General features: G+C 35.5%; 1 protein-coding gene across 2 annotated transcripts in view; it reads left to right on the top strand.

Moving 5' to 3' along the window:
- Window positions 1-16,265, top strand: part of LOC134754421 (FK506-binding protein 2) — a 67,208-nt gene extending 50,943 nt beyond the window's left edge. The window contains exons 2-5 of one of the 2 annotated variants that reach the window (XM_063690746.1): window positions 10,983-11,071; window positions 12,561-12,748; window positions 13,119-13,184; window positions 14,757-16,265. In XM_063690746.1, the coding sequence (XP_063546816.1) occupies window positions 10,983-11,071; window positions 12,561-12,748; window positions 13,119-13,184; window positions 14,757-14,939 (526 nt within the window). In that variant the 3' untranslated portion in view covers window positions 14,940-16,265. The remainder of the gene's footprint in view (window positions 1-10,982; window positions 11,072-12,560; window positions 12,749-13,118; window positions 13,185-14,756) is intronic. The other variant, XM_063690745.1, reaches the window with a different exon arrangement.
- Window positions 16,266-18,280: the final 2,015 nt, after the last annotated feature.

Genomic DNA, 18,280 nt, shown 5'->3' on the forward strand with positions numbered 1-18,280 from the left:
ATTTTAACAGAAACAACATACAATATAAATAAGCCTACCAGCATGACCTTTTGATTTAACTAAAAAACAACACAGGGTGGCTAAAGGACTTGCAGGAAGGATGTGGTTTTAGTCAGGACATGCCATGAACATGGACTTACCTGTAGGTTATGTTACGAAAATATGCGATGCCACTGAACGGCAGTGCAGTTTCAACAATCTGTCCTTAATCCTAGTTCAGCCGTCGGGTTACCGCGCCAGCTGATTGAAATTTATGGCTGTATCGTAAATATAAGGAGATTACCTCGCCCGTCGATTTAATAACGGACTGCCCACTACCTATTTAGTGCGGAGCGGAGTGCGAAGATTTTGCACGTATTGATCAGCGCTACGGTGCAATCATATAACTACGTAAGAACATAACAATAATCAATTTCATATAAAATAGGTTGCCGAGTTCTAAACAAGCTAGTCCAGATGAAAAGGCAATTTAAAAATCTTAATAAGGCGGTCATATTTTCATAGATATTTGACATAGATGTCATTTACACACGTTGTTATTGCAAATGCCATGGAGCTGCCTGGTTCCACTCTACCAATAATCATTCATTTGTCGTGCGCATATTTAAATCGGTATAAAGCTTTTTACGAATGAAACATTTTTGATGCGTATCACTTTCGACAGTAGATATGATGCTTCGGTGACTATATCTATGTCGTAATAGTCAGGCACAGATTTGACTAAAGAAGTAGGTATGTTTAGAAATTAGAATTTACGAGCTATATAACAAATTTATGTCGGCAGCCGCGGCGTTATGTATCCCATAACTTGTCCCGTGTTGCGCGCAGTAAAAAAAATCGGGAGAAACACATAAACCTGCGATATTTACATGATATTCTCATATAGAGGTCGTGAATGTGCAAAGGTAGAAATATCGAAAAAGTATGAGCATAAATACAAAGAGTTAATTAGGTAAGCTATTCGCAAGACCTAATAAAATATCGACGAGTTTAAATTTACACTAGCTTTACGAAACACATTTAATGTACGAGATTCATCTCTACTTAGTCAGCTTAGTTCAGTTAGGTTGTTGCAGTTGTTGCGTTGCGGATCCTGTACTCGAAATAATACTTCAAACGGAGTTCATTATGCGAGATAGCGAATAAAAATTTATCATATGGCACAAATTAAAACTTGTGTTGTATATACTATGATGCAATATACATATAATTGACACAACAGATAAATACATAACCACTGATAAAGAGGTTGTATACAGCTTTCTTTAGATTGTATAATATCCGTGTATTTTACGAGAGCCTTATGTCCAGCTTGTTTCCTCAACACATTTCTCAGAATAGTTAGTCGCGTATGCAACTTTCTCTCAAAGATCACGATGCGCCTTTAGTTACGCAAGCTAAAGGTCTGATCATACTTGTTTATACTTTAACTTCTCACCTTATTGACTGAAAATAAAATCTTATTTGCTTACGGTTTTCAATTCAAAAAGGGAGAAAGCCAGTAATTACCCTTTAAAAAGAATATCATAATACACGCCGAGATAAAAGAAAACTTTTGCGGCGTATAACTTTGGAATTAATAGTTTTGTAAGTAAAGTAAGTAACTACTTCGAATCGAACAAATATTTATGATAATAAATTATATATTTAATTTGAAAGCAATGGAAGCATAACGATAAGAGAAACATATAAATATAGATGTTCGATAGAGCATACTTTATCCAATAAAAACATAATTCAATGTAAGTAGGCAATAAAAATTACACTAAAGTCTTAATCTAAAAAACTAAAACTTCGAATAAATACTTTCGACACACACAACTAACAAGTAAATGAAATAAATGAAAGCATCCTTAAAACTGGTTGCATCTGCTGTTGCATACAAATCGTTGTTTTACCATTTCATTACACGGATTGCTTAATGGAGCATCTCCACTAGAGAAGATGGCGCAGCGAGACGAAACGGTAATATTTTTTTTCACAATTAATCTTTTATATAAAACAATTATGTTACTTAGATATTCACACGCAACCTAAACCGTTGAAGGTAGAACTGAAATTTGAATACTTATATTACTTAATCTTCAAATGTTGTAAAACAAAACATTTTTATTAATACTAAGGGGGTGAAAATACGGTTATTTATAAAATTTAATTATATTAAAATTATTTCTACACAAACAACGTCGCGAGCGAAGGCTAGTTTGGTAGATAGAAAATAGTACATTTCGATGCTAGTGCGGAAAGTATGTCATTACTTCACGAGTACCGAGATATCTTGCCACGAGCCGCGACGAGTAGTAAGACTCGGGACGAGTGAAGATTGACATTTCCGCACGTGTATCGAACGACGTTTTTTAATACACTTTCGAAAAAATAAGAAAAACAACAAGTAAGGAATTCGAAACTTTTATATTATTAATTCTGTGACATCATTGACATTGACATTTTTTTTTAATCATTTATGGCCTGACATTGACATTATGAAGAGGTGTTTTTTTAGCTGGGTGTTATTATTATTGAACCCACTTCAATGAAAGTTTTTTTTTAAATGCATGTTCTATAAGACAGAAACAATTGTAAATATAAAACATTGTACTATTATTACCCAAATATCGTTAATTACGATTATTTGTGTATCGTACATTTATAAAAACAATATCGAATGTTGCCTTTGGAAACTTAAAGCAGAAAGAAAGAACGCCTCTTCTTTGACAGGCGTTTCGTTCTATTCAGATAACTTATTAAGAACGGTTTCTCAAAAATAAAAGTGTTATAATGATGAAGAGGTAATAAAATATGAAATATGTATATTTTTCGTATTCCTACTTTAACAGTAGGTTTTTATGTTGATTACGACGTTTAAAGGAAACTAATATTAACACTCATCAATAAGTAGTCATGAATTGGAACAAGAATAAATTAAAAAAAAAATGTAAAAATAAAAGCACTAGTTCGCGAAAACTAACTTTCCGCACGCTAAACAGCTACGTAAAGTAGCACTTTTTGAGCAACTGTATTAAAAACGTCTTTAAATAAGGAGAAATGTGCCAAAAACATTTGTAGTGCAAGTTATTAGGTATTAGTTTTATAAGCACTTGGAAGTCAGGTGGACGCCATTTGCTAAGCAGTTTGGTAGTAGTAACGTATTAATCATAAATGTAAATTTAAGCTTGTGCATATTAAATTTTCGACAGATGTTCGCGGATAAACATGACAGAACTCGGAAGGAAGCTGTTTTGTTCTTTCTACTTAATATAATTCTATGTATAATTAATAAGTAAAGGGGTGGAGGGATGACATTGAAGATAAGATGTGAATAAAAAGTTCACTTTGTTTTATAGGTACTTAAACTTAAAACGAAGTAAATGTTTATATATTGTAAGTTTTATGAGTTACTAGTTTATATAAGTTACGACATATTAGTTTAATTATCATTTTTTCACATTGGTAGCCAATAAGCTTACGGCCCGCCCCTGCACTATACGAACATCAGTCGTAAACGATTACCGTGGCCTATAGAAGTTTGAATATGGGTGTTACATGTTCCTTGAAAACATGTTAAAGCCTGACCACGAATATATGATCACGCTCCATGTTGCAGAATTTCACTGGAACTAATTTTTTCATACTATATCACCCTATGAGAATAACAGCGCCCTCTTGACAATGATCATATATTTCTGGTCAGGCATTACCTCCATTTTTGAAAAAGTCGGGTCATTTTATTATGTCCTGCAACCTGTCATGCTTTCAAATCTCATTCCAACAAATGGACAAATAAAATAAAGGGTTCCGTGTATCTTTTTTTACATGCGCTTATAAAACGACCTTCTGTAGTTCTTGTAGTGTCACAGTAGCAGTACCTAGAGTACTACTAGTGAGCTGTAGACCTCGCGGTAAGCTTAGAAAATGGAAAAGTGAAATAGTACATTGTTACCGAGGGATGGAAAGAAAGGCATTATCTGACGAGGTACCAAAATGCCAGGCTGAGGCTTGCCGAGGCCTGTCAAAATCCGAGTCAGAAAATGCCTGTTTCCACCGAGGTAATACGTGGTGCTTTTCTCAAACATGTAAGGAAATACTGAAATATAAGTATAATATATTTTTCACCTCAGCAGCTCGAACAAGCCTACTTTCGTCACCTTCTAAAGTGAGGAAAGTGCGACTTTCCTCACTCCAGGGAGTGAAACAAAGTAGCTTTTTAGGGTTCCGTACCCAAAGGGTAAAAACGGGACCCTATTACTAAGACTCTGCTGTCCGTCTGTCACCAGGCTGTATGTGTCTTGAACCGTGATAGCTAGACAGTTAAAATTTTCACAGATGATGTATTTCTGTTGTCGCTACAACAACAAATACTAAAAAGTACGGAGGGCGAGTCCGATTTTTTATTAATGTAGTGAAGGCCATGAACTGCCACTTCATACTTCTATTATTTTTTTGTTGCTGTACTGTACTTGTATTATTCTGTGTAATTCGAAATACATTTTAACCTTTAATATGTTCTCACTACTGAGGTGAAAAATTATATGTGCAACCCGAGCGCAAAGTTATTTTACATCTCGTGTTTTTGAGTCCCTCGCTACGCTCAAGATTATAACTTAGAACCTTTCGCTTTCTCGGGACTCAAAATAAACACTCGCAAGAAAAACCAACTTTGCTCTCTTGTTGCGCAAATAACTATAGCGAATTTGGCATACGTTATGTACCTTACCTACACGTTCGTTCCGCATAGATGCGCGCAGAATTTTATTTTTTGAGACCTAACTCTTCGGTCAATTATAAAATAGCTAGTTTTCTAGAAATTTCGAGTAGGTACCTACTTATCAACTAATGAAGACTATTTGTGATCGGGCCTTGAGGTGCACTTGCGTCACCATTGCGTCACCAATATTGTGAAAACTTTCGATCATGGCATGGCGCGTCGCCGTCGAGTGTTTTGCGAAGTGCGGATGTTCCAGGATTTTACTAATTCATAAGTTATGAACTTGAGTAGTAGTACGTGAGTAGTTAATTAAACTATTGCGCGCTTATTTTAAATGATGAACGTATATCAATAATTTAAAGATATAATGTTTACCTATTTGCAGTTTCGCATATTTCTTGTAGTGACGAAATTAAACAAATAATCGTGATGTTAATCTACCCTTAAATGCATATATAGTGATGGATGCATGGATGCAGCCTACACAACCAAAATATATTATTTTATGCATAATTAGATAAATTTGTTTCTGTATAATTATTTTGATATATTTTCCGATTTTTTGTTCAAATTTGGGCAGTACAACATTTAGTTTAAAAAAAAATATATTAAATAATAATTTGATGAATAAAATAAGCAATTTTTATGTTATATTTTATTTTATTAACATTAATATAGTGCTTGTGTACACACACATTTAATATCGTACAAACGAACTGTGGCTGTATAAGATTCTGCTTTTGCTCATTTACGCAAGTCTTACACTTGTGTAAGGTTTTAAAAAAAATATTTTTGATGTATTCCTTTTGGTTCCCGCCTTATGAAATCGACTAAATACAATACAACAAAATAAATCAAGAATAATTTATTTTAACAATTTACTTAGATCATTTAAAAAAAAAAGGATTCAATGGGGAATTAGTAAAATTAGAACAATTACCAATAGGGATATTACTTCAATGTTCTGCCACCAGAGTGCAGGACTAGCCTTTTTAGTTAACCATAGAGTAACTTATACATACTGTACCTTTAACAGGTTTTTGAAAAGTTCAGAGATAATCAAACATGATATTGATGCATCAAGCAAGGCGGTTTCCTTACAGAGGACTTACCGGGAAACGCGAATCCGAAAATTCGCTATCTGCCTCTTTATCGCTCGAATATGCATGTGTGACAGAGATGTTAGATAAAGAAATTTTCTTGTTTCACGATAGACCCTCAGATTGTGGTAGTGGCGCCAGTGGGTCCCCGTCCCACGCGCTCGTGGGACGGGTACGCAGAGGAGTACACCACTTCTGCACTAGAGCAGAAACGTATTACTTTTTGCGCACTTTTTAGAACACACAACGACCCGCTTCAGAGCATGAGATGAAATATATGTTTTTGCATTCTACCTGCATTGGATCTGAAACAGAACTAAGGCATTAGTTACAAGATGAATGCTTGTCAAAATTGTCCCGGCGGTACAATGTCATTGTCTCTCCCGCAAGGCTCCGTTCCAATCTCGTTTGTTAACAATACATTTGCTTAATTGCTATACCTATCTGATACCAGAACCGTTTTAAATAAATCGTATGTAGGTAGTTATAGTTAACAGTTGGAGCTGGGTAATGCTAATAAGAATAGAAACAGAATAAGTAATTTTGATACCTGACTGCCGCAGGAGACCATTTAAGGTAAAAAGATGAAAATCTCGCAACGGAAATCTTCTACTAAAAAAAGTTTTGAGATGTAATGTAAAACCAAGTCGCTTATTTTAGTCAGTGCCAGGGGGTGTTAAAATAAAACCGTATCAATATTAGATATCTTTAATTTTAATACGTATAAGACTTGGCCTAACTAACTATATTTGTATTGTCTTCGGTTACCGTGATAGTTACTCATGAAATAAAACTATGAAAACGGATTATATCGCGTATATTGAATTTATAATACATCCCACAGGGATACAGGGATGTATTATAAATTCAATATACGCGATATAATCCGTTTTCATAGTTTTATTTCATAACTATACTTGTATTCATACAGTACTCGTACCCAAGTAAATCTTTACAACGTGACTGATAATTCAATATTTTTAGGTTTTTTAAGGCTTGATAAGCTAAAAACTACTTATGTTTAAAATTTGAAGCTTGTGGGTCTGCTAGAAGTACCTTATAATTATGATGATCGGTGAGTGTGTCAGTGACAAAACTAAGGAACTTTGACGTTCAATAATTCTTAAACTATTAATTCAAATTGAATGTTCTTGGGAATATATCTAAGCCATATTATGCCCTATATGTCACTGAACATTCAGGGTTCCATTTGTTTTGGCTAAACAAAATTACAGGACGTCGAAAATGGCCTGAATGGCTTCGAGAAAAGGATGGTACGTCCGTGCCTCTCTTTTTGCTCGACTTGGCGGGGGCACTGCCGTGCCCCCAGATATAGGTAGTATCTACACATTTCGTAATATTAAACGGGGTACCTATTTAAAAAAATCAAATGGGACAGTCAAATTGTTATTAAGGGTTAGATGTTCAGAAATAAGTGTAATTTGATATTTTCGAAAAACAATTAACTTTTGTTTTTTTTTAGAATCACTTGAATCGATTTAAAAAGGAAAAAAAAGTGCCAAGTAAATATTGTATTTTTTTCTGAAAACCCCTTAAAGGGCTCTATCGAACCTTATACATTTCGTAGTATTTCAGTCCAAAGTCTGCCAAAGAAAAGCGGATAAGTATCCTCAACATAGATGCACAGATGTAGTGCATAATTGTTTTCCCTCGTATTTTCTCGGAATCATTACCTACTTTTTGTACCGAGACTGACTGAAATAGCAAAACACGTTCGTACGTTTCCGTGAAAATACTAAGGAAAGTAATTATGCACTACATCTGTACCTATTAAATTCCATAAAAATATAGAAGTGTGTCAAATTGTAAGTTAAATTCTGATTTCACTTCTTATACCTCGCAAATTTTCATGGTATCTCACGGGAAAATTATAACTTCTTAAGCACAACCAACGTTACCTTCACTCTCACTCTACATACAATTATATTAAATACTTAAACATTATCCTTCGTGACACGACACCTGTATTTTTCCGCAAACATTTTTATTTCAACCACAACGCAGGGTGACCCGTTTCGGAGGAAATACGCAGTATGTTTATATGAAAACTGCGCGAACCCAGTACATTTTTCGTTTGAAAGGTTTGCGACTTGTATCACGCGTGGAGGGACCTGAGGGAATTATATAACATCTAGGAAAATAAATTATAAAGAGTTTGCTGACACAACTGGTTGGCTTTACCCGATATTCTGAACATGCTTGCATCAGATAAACAAACCCCTTTATTTTGACCAAGACGTGAAATCACGATTGATGAGAATTAATAGAGAAATTTTAAGTTCAAATTTCTTTACGTAAGACTATGTGAGAGTTTGAAAACTGATTAGTTTTTTTAGGGTTCCGTACCTCAAAAGGAAAAAAACGGAACCCTTATAGGATCACTCGTGCGTCTGTCCGTCTGTCTATTCGTCTGTCACAGCCTATTTTCTCCGAAACTACTTGACCAATTAAGTAGAAATTTGGTACACATATACATATGTTTGTGACCCAAAGGTGGAAATGTAACGTAAACAAACAGATTTTAAACATCGGGCCACTTTGGGGGGTAAATGAGAAAATTAAAATATAAAGTTTTTCAAACTATATCGTGTTACATATCAAATGAAAGAGCTTATTGTGAGTATCTATTATATATATTAAATATATTTTTTTTATAATTTTAGGATAAACAGTTTAGAAGTTATTCAAGAAAATAGGCAAAAAATTCCTCCCCTTTATCTCCGAAACTATAGGGGCTAAAATTTTGAAAAAATTACACAAACTTGTTCTTTACCTGTAGATGCCAGGAAAACCTATTGGAAATGTGCAGTAAAGCGTGAGTCGGACTTAATTACTAAGTTTTTGATCCGACCCCTACGGATTTTTTAAGACAATTTACTCACGTTTCACACAAAAAAAAAGCATTGTTAAAAATTGTGTAATATACGGAACCCTTAATTGTAACGCGAGTCCGACTCGCACTTGGCCGGTTTTTTTTAAAGTTGAGCGTTATCCTAATATATTACAATATCTTAATATACCTATAACGCAACCCAGTACCTAATTTTACTACGCCAGAAACAAGATTTACCCCAGCGCTGTATTCCCCATCAAATCCGTACATAAACGTTAATGGTTGCACCACACCGAGCAGGAACAAAGGCCTATATAATAGTGTTATTCTGGCGGACAATTTATCTGATGCTGGGCTGGGATATATCGACGTGTATAGACGTCCAGAGACTGCTAACACATAGCCGGTGGCCGATGTAGTTGCAGTAACTTATGTGTTAGTGTTACCTCATCTACCTAATACACAACGGAAACTCGATTAACTTCGGACCAAAAGGGGATCGGCGTAAAATCAACAAAATTTTCACCTTATATTAAAATACACAGAAATTGTAAGAATAAAAAGAGGGTTCCGCTTTTAATAACTGAAACAATGAATACTATGGCTTTATAGTCTTCATACAGAGGTCCTACAAACTACATCATAACAAATTGATTTAAAATAAATAGAAAACGATGTGACCTACCAATTGGTAGGTACCCTGCGGTGGTTCATTGTTCCATTTTTATCGCCTGTCACTATGCTTGTCACTTTTGCACTTACATACTTGTTAGAACGTGACAGGCATGGTGACAGGTGATAAAAATGTGACCGTGCTACGCCGCTTTTAAGTTTAGTGCGTGTATCGATTTATATAATTCGTTTTACATGCGCCATTGAACTCAACTTGACGTAGGCACATATTTTCTTCTACGCTAGTTTAATTACATGTGCGGTAGAATTTGTTTTAACTCGCTTAAGTGATAAAAGTAATTTAAGGTCGTAATCATATTTTACACATTTTTAAATTTTGCTACTGAATTTTGTTTTTAGTGTCAACCTGTGTGTGTCAACCTACTCCATTTTTTAGGTGAACAAGACAAGACCGCAACTTTGCACTCGAAAACTTGCTTATCATAAAATCCATATTCTTTAAAACATAAAACTCATTCTACATAAAAAATGTCACGCTTTAAAAAACAGTTATTTACGATACAAGTGCGCAAAAGAGGAAATTCGAAACGAGTGGCGATAAATTAAAACACGACCGCAGGGAGTGTTTTAAATCGACACGAGTTGCGAATTACCTTTTCGCACGTGTATCGTACAACGTTTTACAACGTTTTTTCGACATAAACACGAAAAGTACTCTTTACGCATTAGTGCGAAAAAGTAGCAACATATGTACTGTAAATCCTTTTACTTCAACAAGTACAGGTTATTTGATGCATAAACATTTTCATGAATATTCGGCGCCAATATACAATGCTATTAGGTTAGGTACTAGGCACAAAGCCTGAGGTTAAAATTTCATAAAACCTTCATGGACTGGATAATCGAAAATACAAATGGAAACATTAATCTCAAACGAATTCACGTATAGCCGGTCAGTTCGGGAGGCAATTCAGTTCAACTATTGCGTAAGTATTTTAATTACCCGATCAGGCTTTGTCTGAACCGAAAAAAAGCTGCGGTCCGGACCTAGTTCACACATACTAGTGGCCTGTTCTGCTTATTCAGCTTATTCTTCCATTTTTAATCACAATCATAATATATTTATTGTGACTATTATAGTAGTACCTATAATAGGTATACAAAAAAGGTGTTACAATTCATAGGTACTAAAACCATAGCCTACCATCTTAATGGCGTACAATATTTGTTACTTAAAGCTAAAACAGCTAAGCTATTTAATGTCAAAAGATAACATAATTAGTATCTATAATAACATAATTACATTTGGCTAAGCATAATAAATTATAACTAAGACTAATTGACAATCAATTTAAAGTAGACAAATTATTTTTATAATAGTATGTAATTATAAGGACCCTTTATTATCTATCGCGATGTAAAATGCATATTTCAGAACATTAGCTTGCAAGGAGTGAAAATGGAGTGCCCTAGTGACATTGGGCTGTCAACTGCAGTTGCTTTAAAGTTGAGTTGAGCGCTCACTGCCACTGTCAATTTTCTTGATAAAATGAATGAGTGATTACATCGTGTCGAGTGTACATTTTCGTCGAATACTATTGAACACCATTATTTTTGTGCACGCCATTTTCCTTATTAAATGTTCATTATCCTCTTTAGATGTGTCCCTAATAGAAGTTTTTCTTTTCAGCTTGGACCGGGACCAACCCTTCACCTTCCAGATTGGCGTCGGACAAGTAATCAAAGGGTGGGACCAGGGTCTGCTCGACATGTGTGTCGGTGAGTCCACAACATCAAGCTAAATTCAATCTTATAATGGTTGTATTTACTTTATTTATTACATTTTAATTTCTCCTGCATGTAACGAGAAATGGTCAGATATTATAGTGAGAAATACCTATTAATAGGCTAAATACAACTAATATGCTAATTAATTGGTACAACAAGAGAGATTATGCCTTCATTATTTTAACGAAACGGTGATATAAAACTGGCCTGCTTAACGTATATGCAGTAAGTACTTGCATGAAAAACATAGTTTAAATAAAGAACTTATTCAAAGATGACAAGATAAACAATTGCATGACTTTTCAACTGCGATTACTGCATTATGTAGTTAGTACGGCAGAAAAGTGCACTCATCTTATGGACTATTGAAACGTAAAGGCGTACACAGACGCTATAAACCTGGATATGCTACCACATACCAACGGGACAACAATATACATATTATCTGAGCGCTCTAAGCTTGCTTTTCACAGAATGCGCTCTGCGAAGCCCTTAAAAGAGAGAGAGAAAAGAAAATAGGCTATAAGGTCCACCGAAAAATAATAAGTACAAATCTTAGTGAGCTTTTGAGCAAGCTCTTGCGCGCACGGCAAGACATGACACATAGCTAGACAAACACGTCAGTGAAATAAACACTCCCTGCGGTCGTGTTTTAATTTATCGTCACTCGTTTCGAATTTCCTCTTTTCTGCACTTGTATCGTAAATAACTATTATTTTTTGCTTATTATTAGCAATGTAAAACGCCATATGTTTCTATTTTATCCGAATTTAAGTTTCTGGCCGACCGTGTATAATGGTAGTAAACTTTTGTAATGTTGTGGAAAACATCTATAACTAACAAACATCCTCTTTACGCAAATAAACTTTATAAAATTAAACCTTACCGGGATTCGAACCCAAAAACAACGACTTCGCAAGCAGGGCTAAAGTGACCAGCTAGGCCAAAGGCCGAAAACAACAATATTTAACCCTTAAGCATATCTGAAGCGTTTGTCGAATCTACTATCTAATCTACTTCAATCCAATCCAATAGAAACGTGGTTTGAATCTAATACTATGACTTAAACACTTAAAGATATAGCACGGAATAGTGAGTTAAACTGCATTCAGTTTCAGTATTTTGTATAATATAAGAGAGTTAATTTTAAATTATAATATTTATGCCGAGTATTTTGATGAAAAATTAAGTTTTTGAGTATCTGAGCAATCTGAAAATTTGGCTTTAATTCGTGTAGATAGTGAGTGGAGGGCATTATCAAGTTGATATTTTTATCTAGACGTTGGTCCATCCATTCCATTGGTATCTTAAACCCTCTGCTCAAACCTATTATACTGTATCTAAGGTCAGGTGTCAGGTGTAATTTTCACACTGTTCCTCTTGCCTAGGGCAAAATTAAGCATTATCCTCTTACCCCATTCTTACACATTTAATTCAAATTTAAAAGCGATAAATAAATGTGCTAATCTTAAAATTCCAGGTGAGAAGCGTAAGCTGACCATTCCGTCCCACCTCGGCTACGGCGAGCGCGGAGCCGGCAACGTCATCCCCGCCCACGCCACCCTGCACTTCGAGGTCGAGCTCATCAACATCGGGGACTCGCCCCCGACCACTAACGTCTTCAAGGAGATTGACGCCGACAAGGACGCGCAGCTCAGCCGCGAAGAAGTGAGTATCCAATACTAAAGGATCTTTAAGGCCGAACCAAGACGTGTATGCAGTATGGCTGCAGTGTAGACACGCGCGTGGATTTGCCAGTTGTAATGTATGGACTTATATGTCAGATATCACATATCAACCAATAGAACATAAATATAAGTATTTATGGTCCATGTGTTAGTGCATGCGCGGTCGCTAACTATAGTTATCGTTTTCTGCCTACACTTACTCTTAGTTCAACTTCACAAGTTCACAGCGACACTAACATTTTTAAATACGCCACAATTGACGTCGTTACCGACTTTTCTGGAGTTAATCTTCAAGCGGTGAGTTTATAATGTAATGTCAGTATGATTCACGATAGTTTAAATTTAACTAGGTGAGTATCCAGTTAGCGTTCCAAGCCATGGACACAGACGGCGATCAGGAGCTGTCGAGAGAGGAGGTCAGTCGAGGTGGAGGGTATCCTGCTCTTCTAAACTATGCACTGCTGTGGCTCTTTGGGCGACTTGTATATAAAACCCATAGCTATTACAGCATCCCGGGTTAATATGGGTCATTTACGGATGAGATGAACACTCTTTGTAACAGCGAATATTTTTCTCGGTCTTGAATTTATGCTAGCTAGGAAGATACTGGTTAAAAAGTCCCTTGTCTACAAATTGAGGCCTTGGCTTAAGTATAATTTGTATTAATTTAGAATTATCATCCTGGTATCATTACATCATATTTGACATGTACCTACAGCAAGATGTTTACCCATATGACCCACCCTTCTTTGTATCGCGACATCAAATTTCAATGCCTTCACTTTACGCCTTTATCCGCAACAGCGTTCTTAATCTTCTTTTTTTTTTCATACTTACTTCTTCGCCTACTTTGTTAGCTTCTTATTATTAGCTGTTGATTATTTAAGCTCGATTTTACAAGATGAACTTGCAAAAGTTAAGGATAATAACAGCTAGAATTTGCATTTGTAGTCCAAATTCTTCCAACGTATGGCATGGTCAAGTTAACCAACCAAACCTGCTTCTAATAAAGCATGCAAATCTTAGTGTGTGATACACAGGATACACTTTGCCATTGTATTTGGGCCAATGATAATATGATATAAAAGAAAGAGATGTAGCAATAATATTTGTAGAAATACGGCCAAGTGCGTAGTCGCCTTCAAAGTGTAGGTATATACTAGGTATAGTTTACCTACACTGTAAATAGAAAGTAATATTGCGACGTACTGTTTGCACTGCAGAAGTTATTCAATCAAGGTGTAGATTATACTTACTTACCACTTCTCTACTATTATAAAATGCCTATTTTCGAATCCGAGTATGATCTTATGTTATGAATAATGATCCTCTTTTTTGGTCGGGATTAAAGTCTAAAGGCGGCGGGTTTTATAAGGATTTTGGGAATAACTGCAATTAAACCACAGAAAAGTCTAATAAAAATCAAATAAATGTTATTCAAATTCCAGACTATTTTTAAATTACAGGAAAATATCACCGCCGCAAACATGATTCTAACTCGCGGCCTTTTGCAAAACTGATGCAATTGCACGAATCTACTGAAACTTGCCCGGTTTATTACCTAGAATTTTTGGAACATTGAAAATATATTTATGATCCCCGGTGCTTTATTTTCGGATCGCATCCGGAAGTCGATAAGAGGCTACCATATTTTTTTTAAATTCACTAGTTATTAAACCGAAGTGCATATTTGTTATCAATGTTATTTATAAAGTAGTACACAACTCGTATTCCCAGCATAGTCGTAATTATATCGTTCATTAAACATCCCAGGGGTCCCTAGAATTGCAGTTATTCGATTCCCAATTTGATGTTGTTACAGCCTATACTCTATAATGAATATAAGTATATAATTTCATTCGTACACGATACTCGAAATATCTACTCGTACCTACATCTGTATTTAGTACATTGCGCTGAGATCTCACATATGATTGATTGAAAGAAATTGTATATTGATTATAAAAGCCCATTTCTCCCTTTTACAGGTGAGCGAATATCTGAAAAAGCAGATGACCGCCAGTGAAGGCGCCGAAATGAGCGACGACATCAAGAACATGCTCGAAAGCCACGACAAGCTCGTCGAGGAGATCTTCCAGCATGAGGACAAGGACAAGAACGGCTTCATCAGCCACGAGGAGTTCTCCGGACCCAAGCACGACGAACTCTAAACCAGTGCATTAGTAGAACCACTTAAAAGTTACACCGACTATCCTAATGCATTAAACAACCTGAAAAATTATGCAGCTGAACCAAACGAAAAAAAAGAACATTAAAATATTATCGTAACGTGAGTGCCAAATAATTCGGACCTATTTTTTGTAATAGTGTAACTTACAAAAGTGGTAATATAACTGTACAGGTTTTGCACGGAGTAGGTAAATCGACAACGATATAGACTGAGAAATATCATATACCGGCAACGAGAATCTTTTATGTGACATGCATATTCGTAGACGATTTGTATTCGCAAACGTAATAGGAATCGATTCGAGCTGTTGTCTGGCTGTTGATGGTTTATGGACCAGAGCACTATTGGGATGGCTCATTGCGTTTTATAGCGAACAAGGTATATATATATACTTTTGTGTGATGAGTGCTTATTCAATTAGTGTATCAAAATTAAATCTAGGTAATCCTACTATGTACCTTACCTTAGTCAGATACAAGAATATTTACATATCAAGAAGTAAAATTGCATTTTGTCGGTTTCTAATCCGTGCTTATAGGTAGACTCCATAGCTCTCCGCTGAACATTCAGTATCTGTATATACTAATACATATATTAATTATATTATTCTACATTCCTAAGCTGGGACGTTAATATTTTTATATATTTTATATTTTGCCTTATAATTTTAGCATTGGCTAACTTCTTATCTGACAAAAAGGTGTTCGCTCTATAAAATACTCTCCTTTGACGAATACTGTATGAGAATAGATAAAGCTCTATACACAATAATTTAAAAAATAACAATGTTACTTTTTTTGTATAAAGTATTTATACATGATGTAATTGTAAAAATCTTGTTCTTCTCATTATCTGTCCCTTCAAAGGCGACGATGAGCGATGTACGTGAGTCATTTTGTAGTTTGTTAAATCATTTTGTACTTAGTTTGTTGTTAGAATGTCGAATTTGTTGTAATAATGTTAAGGGTACATTTATGACGAGTCAGTAAAATAAATTTAATTTTTTCTATTTTATTTTTAAGTACTGATGTTTTTATTTCATTATCTGCATTCAAAATTATGGCGTTGTTTTATTGATAACGTCTGTGACAATTATATTTAATAAATGTCTATATAGCAATTTAGTCTGCAATTTGCGTGATGAAATTCATGTCATATATCTTGTGTCTGTAAATGTTTCCACCTTTATAATGTAACAGTATCAAAACTGTACAATTGTTAGTTCCTGTCACAACTGCTACCAGTACTTAAACAAATTGAATGTTTTCCGCTGTTGAATTAATTAATAAAACATATTTATAACAAATACTGTTGTTTATATTGACCTCAAATTCCTTTAGACAATAACCCTCCGAAGAAATAAAGTTATCAACATAGACACCCATCATTTCACTAACTACGAGTAACTGGTGCACTACTATATAGGTATATATATATATATTCGCAGGCCACTCCTCTCTTCGACTTGGGAGGGCTTAGTTCCCGTCACAGTAGGAATCGTGGGGTGGACGAGCCTCCAGATTCACGAAGCCATTTAAGGCAGTTATAAAATACAACTCTATTGACAGCTATTTAAAGTTCAAATTTTGTTTTGTACTATAATAGATAGCTTTGAGATGTAGGTACCTACCTAAACTAAGCCTATGGCTCAGGGTGGATGAGATGATCGCACTTGTTTACGTGACAATGAACGTTGCTGTCTTTATCAACGCAATATTAAAATATCCCATGGCCCATGGATAACTCCGTCAATCGTAAGCCGGCGCAAACTACTTGCGCGTGGAGCTGGAGTGAACTTGACGTAAGTTTGGTAAGTCCTGTAACACTTATCTGTACACCATGGCTCAGTGTCATTGAGGTATTTGAGGTAAAGGTAATATGTATAGTCGGTCAAGCAAATCTTGTCAGTAGAAAAAGGCGCAAAATTCAAATTTTGTATGGGACGATAGTCCTGCGCGCCTACATTTTTTAAATTTGCCGCCTTTTCCTACTGACAAGATTTGCTTGACCAACTATATACTAGAGGCGGCCTCTCGAAGAAAATGTTTCCGCACCTCAATGAAGTGCATAGACTATATAGACGCGCCACCGAGCGACCGGGGGTAAGAGAAAGAAGATTCATATAAAATTTGGGCAGCATAGGATTTTTTCTCTTTCACACTTATAAATTTCGGTATTTCGCCATCGCCTCCTACCTATGATGCCACCCGGTCCGTGATAAGGACAAAGCATGGCACTATTTTATCTTTCCTCTTAGGAATCGCAATAAGACTATCTTTCTCTATCAAAGAGTGTCAGGCCCTTGCTGGGCCCTTGTAACCAATGTTGGCCGAAACGTTCATGCAATGAGGGCTAACGCGTATGAATTCGCCGCTAGGGGCGCTAGTGTAGATGGTGGTCTTTTCCTCAGAATAATGACTAAAGCAAAGAAGCCGGGCAAAAATAAAAGCTTGGTAAAAGATATCGTATTCACAACACGTTATTACTTTTTGTCTATGAGTGAGTGAGACAACAATCCGCAAGTTCTTTCGTTTTTTTTTCAGTATTGTCATAAGATGAACTGAGGGAAATGTCAAATGGTCCTATGTGGTTCTATAATATAATCCAGCCAAATAAAATATAAGTTCGTTATTTCACAGGTAGGTGTCAACTGTAACAACTTGACATAGTCGTATTATTTTAGTTGAAATATTTCGGGATGTTTCAGCGGTCATCTTGGTTTATTTTAATTATATTCTTGCTATTCCTGAAAGATTGTTGGAAAACGTGTTGAGTTTTTATTTGTAATGTTTTGAAGTTCCCTTTGTGATAATGTCTTGTGTGATCGAGGGCTGTAAATCGCATACAGGAAGAAAAGAAAATACGCAGGAACCGATAACCTTTAATCGGTGAGTTTTGTTCAATGAGGGCTATCGTTTTTTTGCCCACCAGTTGGCGCCTCTGTTGATGGTGGTCCAAAAGACTATAGAACAGCTGTCAGTCTTTGAAGTGACAAGTGACATTTGACATTTCGAACTATGGAAAAGACACGGAAAAGACCACCATCTACACTAGCGCCCCTAGCGGCGAATTCATACGCGTTAGCCCTCATTGTGAAGAAATTAATTTATAGGACCTAACCCTAAACATAGAAATCGATATATTGTTTATGTAATTATTACTTGCATTCAAGTCTATATAGATTTTTGCATAAATTTTCGAACTTTTCTGCTAAGTATGAAAGGTTATATTTTTGGCATAGTGATGTATCGACCTCAGATCAATAACCTATCGACATTTACAGCTTTCTTATAGTTTGGCCCAGGACTGTCTCATTTTAAT

Source organism: Cydia strobilella, chromosome Z (assembly GCF_947568885.1).
Source record: "Cydia strobilella chromosome Z, ilCydStro3.1, whole genome shotgun sequence".
NCBI lineage: Eukaryota > Metazoa > Arthropoda > Insecta > Lepidoptera > Tortricidae > Cydia > Cydia strobilella.